At 38.9% G+C, this 6,000-nt stretch overlaps 1 protein-coding gene across 2 annotated transcripts; it reads left to right on the top strand.

Annotated features, from left to right (window-relative positions):
- Nucleotides 1-257: 257 nt before the first annotated feature.
- LOC309693883 (complement factor H-like) lies at nt 258-4,428 on the top strand. 2 transcript variants are annotated; one of them, XM_082513495.1, is made up of 8 exons: nt 258-332; nt 414-605; nt 2,038-2,226; nt 2,736-2,777; nt 2,898-3,059; nt 3,148-3,318; nt 4,051-4,076; nt 4,202-4,428. In XM_082513495.1, the coding sequence occupies exons 1-8, from the start codon at nt 278-280 to the stop codon at nt 4,220-4,222; spliced, it is 858 nt and encodes a 285-aa protein (XP_082369621.1). In that variant the 5' UTR covers nt 258-277; the 3' UTR covers nt 4,223-4,428. The 2 variants fall into 2 exon arrangements, with proteins under 2 accessions (XP_082369621.1, XP_082369622.1); XM_082513496.1 differs by lacking the exon at nt 2,038-2,226.
- Nucleotides 4,429-6,000: the final 1,572 nt, after the last annotated feature.

The raw sequence follows: 6,000 nt of genomic DNA, 5'->3' as shown, positions 1-6,000 counted from the left end.
GATTTTTCCCATATTTCTTTTATTCGTGTTTAAAAACAACCTCAATAAAAAAAAATGTGACCACATATTTGAGTAAACGTTTGTGGGAAAACAGTATTTTTTTCCACGTTCTTTCTCAAAAGTTGTTTTGGATGTGTACGAACTTTTTTCCATCCCACAAAATGGGAAGGGCCAAGGTGATTGCACAAACTTTCGGGTGACAGTTGTGATAAGTAGCTGGTTCTCATGTGGATTACCTTTAACTGCTGGTGCTGCTTTGTTGTTGGACGATTTAAAAATGTGCATCAAATATTTTGCATTTGCTCTTCTTTGGTTTCCTGGAGTGCTGCACGGTGAGAACAACAAGTAACTTCACAGAAAAACATTTACCCTGGTTGATAATGTTTTGCACTTACTTCAGTGTTGTGTTTCAGCACAGAGCACCACACAGGCCTGTGATGCTCCCACACTGGACGGTGGCTTCTTTGCCCCAAAGCAAGAGACTTACTCTCAGGGCACCAAGCTGAGCTACACCTGCAACGAAGGACGCACGCTAGCAATGAAGGGTTGGTGGGCAACCAGCACATGTCACAATGGAAAATGGTCTCATCAGCTACAGTGTATAGGTAAGTCCTGCCAATAGCTCTTCTTTCTTTGCCTGTTTTTCTTGGTTGAAATATTTTTGCACAGATTTCATGAGACAGTAAGGTAGAATGAACTCCTTTTTACTTTATGTGACTTTTAATTTAATGCCAACATCAGTTTAAAATTTTAATGTGTCAGATTTTTTTTTTTATGTGTTTCACTAATGTAAAGAAATCTGGTCGCCTTCTTTCCAAGCTCCTTAAACTGCCATAACCTGGATGACTGAGAACCTACACAGACACGATGAGCCTGTTTTTACTGTCAGTGTGATAGAGTGTCCTCACTGAACAGGAGATAATAAAGATATAACTGTCAGAATTATGACTGTTTCTATGACTGTCACAAAGACTACATTTTATGTTAACTTTTAAAAGAATATAATATTGATTACATGTCAGAATCAAAAGAAAATTCCAACATTGCTGATTTTTCAGAATCTGATTGAAACCTATGTGAAATTTTAAAGATAATTCACCTTGTTTAAAAAATAATAAGGTGCGGCAAACATTCTTCAGAAATTGTGGCCATGTAGTATCACCTAACACAACTGCTGCAGATTTGCAGATTTAACATTGAGCACATTAACCTGCTGGAAGCAGTCAGTAGAAAGTGGTCGGCTGTGGTCCCCAACAATAGTAGGCTTTGGTGTTTAAATGATGGGACCCAAAGTAGGCTGAGAAAACATCAGTAGACCCTACCAGCCTGAATCATGGATCCATCCTGCCTTAGATGGAAAATTAGTGATGGATGGATGGCTTCAGAACAACAATCAGATGATGAGCAGCGAGCAAGACTTGGGAAGGAAGAATTCATTATTTTACTGGAATGGTGGGGGGGAGAAGAAAGGACGACATAAAGAGACAAGGACAATGAGAGAAAAAACAAAAGATTTAGTACTTACAGCAGGAACAGGGAGCGAAAAGTGGTGACAAAAGAATAAAAGTTCACATCACATGAAATTCTCCAGCAGCCTAAATCTAGTATGTGAGGAGAGGAGTTTCAAATTTAATTCTGCATTTTAAAGGAGCCAATAAAGTGAAGATGATACAGGAGAAGTATGATGGTTCTTTCTAGTCCCTGAAAGTACTCTTGCTGCAGTATTTTGGATTAACTGTAAAGTATCTGTAAGTATCCGGTTGGACACCACAGTCTGCACACTATGATGAAAACTATTGGTCAACCAAATTAATACTGGTCAACACAGAACAAATTCGAGACCAATGCTGTTAATAAGGACATTTTATGTAGTTTTTGTTTTCAGGTCCTCACAGTTTTTTGATCCATGACTCAACACGCAAAAGTTTTTATGATTAGTGTTTAAGGACTGTAGGTTTTGTGGGTTTGATCCTGTGAATAAGCTACAAACAAATGGCCCTGCTCTGGGATTAATAAAGTCTAAATCTAATTTTACAGAAAGCATGAATGCGTGCAGCGTGCCTCCTAAAATCCCCCATGCAGTCATCGTTCATCAGGACTACCAGGAAGTGTTTGCTGCAGGTTCAGAAGTGCAGTATGAGTGTGAGGATGGATACACTGCAGAGGGAGCACACAACACAAAATCTGTTTGTACACAAGGAAGCTGGACACAAGGCCCGACCTGCAGTAAGCTGACTGTTTACTGAGATCTGCATTTATGTATTTACTTTTTATGAATTGGCAATAATCCACAGTAAGTTTAAAAACAACTGATTACATGACACTTGTATCAGTGCACAAATGAATGAGAATGTTTAGTGAATGATCAGGTGGTCAGAAATATAATAAATAAAAAATAATAAGTATTCTGCAATCATTTGAAGTTTACAGTCTACAAATGATGCACGTTTAAACAGGAAGTGGACTGTCAGTGTCTGTTTACAGTCTTTTCTGCTGTTCATAGTGAAATTTAATAAAATACAAAAATAAAAAAAACAGATATTTAATACATACTGAAGTGACTTTATCCTTTTATTTCTGGGTGTTTTTGAGCAGTAATAGTTCTTGGATGCATATGTAGTGTGTGTAGAACCTTGTTAACATAAAAATGACTGACAAACTGTATAAAATAATAATAGAGAAAATGTTCAAATTGGCCTAATCGCAAAGCAAAATAACTGTTTTGTATCTTTCAGGATCTTCAAATGAGGGAGACACACGTCTTCGTTATACAACAAGTAAATAAGTACATTATTTTCTCCTTGAATTTATTCATGCTGACCAATCAGAATGTTAAGTGCATTACCTCAGCGACAGTTTGGTATGTTTTCAGAAATATTCCTGCGTTTTCATTTCAGTTCAAAATTGCGGAAACGTCCCTGTTATTGAAAATGCTGTTGCTCAGCAAACTTCACGATACTATTTGATATACCGATGCCAACGTTTGTACAGATTAGTGGGTCCAGAAAGAGTGAAGTGTATCAGCAATGGCATGTGGTCAGACTTACCTGAGTGCAGAGGTATAAACACATCAATGATAATCATTTTTAAGGATCTCTTAAAGCGTTGGGGAGAAATTTTAATTTAATGGTTGTTTCTTGTGTCCAGCTAACTTCTGTGCTGTCAACACCAATGACAATCCTGAATACAAATCTGTGGGAACTGTGCACATAGAAAATGGTAAGGAAGAGAGAGTGGAGTGTGTGAAACCACACAGCTGGTCGTCTGAATATTATTCTAAGATTCGATGCATCAATGGAAGAGTGGAGGCAACTGAATGTAAGTATTACTGTAAACTCTCTATGTTTGAACGTGTCAGTCAGAAAAGAGTTTTCAGTGCTGTGTTGCCTACATGTTAACAAGTTTTTATTACCTATAAGAAAGATTTTTTTTAACAAATAATAAAACTGAACATGAATCATTTTAATAACAACTACTTTTAAAAGATCTGAGCACTTAATGTCAAATCCAACCAAGCTTTTACAACTTTAAACTCCTTTAAACACACAGAAAAAACTACAGCAACTCTGCTGATTCACTGATTCCTTGTAGCACGTGCTGCAGCCCTGACAGCTTCCCTTTCCCTGCACTAATGCCTGTGATGATTTAAACCTGAAGTTATCCTTGCCTTTTCCACTTGGCAATTTCTAGTGGAATCACAATAGATCTTATAGACCTGATGAATATGTATTTCTTTAAAACATGCAAAAAAGCTTTAAACAGAGTTTACTGTGTGATCACCTTTAATGAGGCTGATAAATATGTTGTTTACTTTGTGCCTCGTGTAAACACAGGGGACTATTTAGTAAACAACCATATCCACTTCTATAGAAACTTCTGCCTCATGCAGTGATTTAAACAGTATCCCAGTAAAGTCGATTAAACAAATTATCAAACCTGATAAAAAAAACTGCCAGCAGCTTGTAGACATGTAGAAAACTGAACACACCTCATCTGCAAATGTTAAGTAACTGAAGTTTTCACACTGAGCTTCTGCATCACTGTTTACAGGTTGTAACTGGGCAGAGCATGCAGTGGTGAGTGTTCCTCTTTAAAAGAATTGCTGTTATTGCTCTGATCTGTCATTTAAAGAATAAGAATTGCATCTTGATTTTTTTTTACACTCGTAAATTATTCATAAAACATATTTTCTTCTAACCAGAGGTGCAAAGCACAGCTGTAGCTGAGGATTTGATCACCACCTTGGAGCTTTTAAAGGAGACACCTGACATATGATCACATCACACCCTGTATCAGCTTTTCATTTTCATCTTTGAAGGTGTCAGAGAAAATGATTTGTGTGTGTGTGTGTGTGTGTGTGTGTGTGTGTGTGTGTGTGTGTGTGTGTGTGTGTGTGTGTGTGTGTGTGTGTGTGTGTGTGTGTGTGTCACATATATACAAAAACACCAGTGAAAAGAATAAAGTCTCAGATTTTACCATCAGGACTCCTGCTGCTCTTTATTGTTCTTGTTTGTATCTGAAGAGCACTGATTTTGAAGTGTCAGGGTGACAAGTTGCTAAAGGTTCTCACATGTCCTGTCCTACCTGGAGCCACCAGACACTCAAAGATCCTACAAACTAAAACACATCTTTTGTTTATTTATTTTTCAGTTGTCATTTATTGATTAAGAAACAAAGTTTGGAAAGAAAAAAAAACATTACCACTTTAAAATATTTGGAATATTGAATTCTCAAACAATTCTGATCAAAGTTATAGGAAAACAGTGAAGAAAAGAAAAAATCCCTCTATTTGTTTTACATTTCTTTACCGTTTAACTTTCACTTTCTGAGTGTTTTTAATAAGGTTCTTACACATTTTATTACACTAATAAAAGGCCGGGCGGTCTTTATCCTTCAAGCTCGGGTGCTCTACAAGGGCTTGAGAGTCTCGTGCAGTATCTTAGCTGCGCTCTTCTGGACAGATCTCAGATGTTGTTTCTGGGATCTGCCGAAGTCACTCGTCTAGCTTGGGCGTCGCTGCATGGACTGCTCTGATTACTACACGGACCACTGTTCACCCTCCACATCTTCTCGAGCTCTTCTCTGAGGCCTTGGTACTTAAAGGCAGACCTTCACAGTTTAAACGATCTGTAATTGAAACTAGACCATTTAAAGCTGCTGTCCACCTCGTCCTCATCAATCAATCAATCTTTATTTATAAAGTGCTTTTACATGGTTAAAAGCAGCCCACCCCACCCCACCCTCCAACTCACTCCCCACACTCTCATTAACATAAGCGATGTGAATGCACACATACCCCCCCCCCCCCCCCCCCCCCCACACACACACACACACACACACACACGCACACTTAAAGAGTAAAATTGGGCTGGGTACGCATGAGCCAGGTGAGGAAACACTATAACAGGGAGCCGTCTGCACCGGGAGCTGGTCACAGACCGCAGCCTCCAGGCTGGGCACACAGCAGGAGGGAGGCAAAGAAGCCCCCCAGCCAGGCTGAAAGGACCCCAGAGCCACAGCAGCCACGGTCGATCACAGCCCCGGTACAGAGAGCGCCCTCCGAGGAAACACTGGAGATATGACACAATAGGATATATACAGGGTAAAACGATAAAATAAATAAGAACGGGATACAATATAAATATAAATAGAGTAAGAAGATTAAAAAATGAATAAGAATAAAATCAATAAATATTAGGTAAAGCCTAAATTAATCATAGAATAACAGGATAGAATAAATAAGCATAAAATAAATAAACGTTAAGTAAAAGCTAAATTAAAAAGGTGGGTCTTGAGCCTGTTCTTAAAAACATGTACGTTCTCTGCGGCCCTGAGCTCCTCCGGCAGGCTGTTCCACAGACGAGGACCATACCACTGAAAAGCTGCCTCTCCGTGAGTATGTGTCCTGACTTTAGGGACAATCAGAAGGCCAGCACCAGAGGACCTCAGGGTCCGCGAGGGTTCATATGGTAAAAGCAGATCTGAGAGATAAGAAGGCCC

The sequence above is a fragment of the Aulonocara stuartgranti genome (genome assembly GCF_965226115.1).
Source record: "Aulonocara stuartgranti genome assembly, chromosome: 18".
Taxonomy (NCBI): domain Eukaryota; kingdom Metazoa; phylum Chordata; class Actinopteri; order Cichliformes; family Cichlidae; genus Aulonocara; species Aulonocara stuartgranti.
The sequence above is the reverse complement of the archived record's forward strand: the minus strand, read 5'-3'. Positions and strand labels throughout refer to the sequence as shown.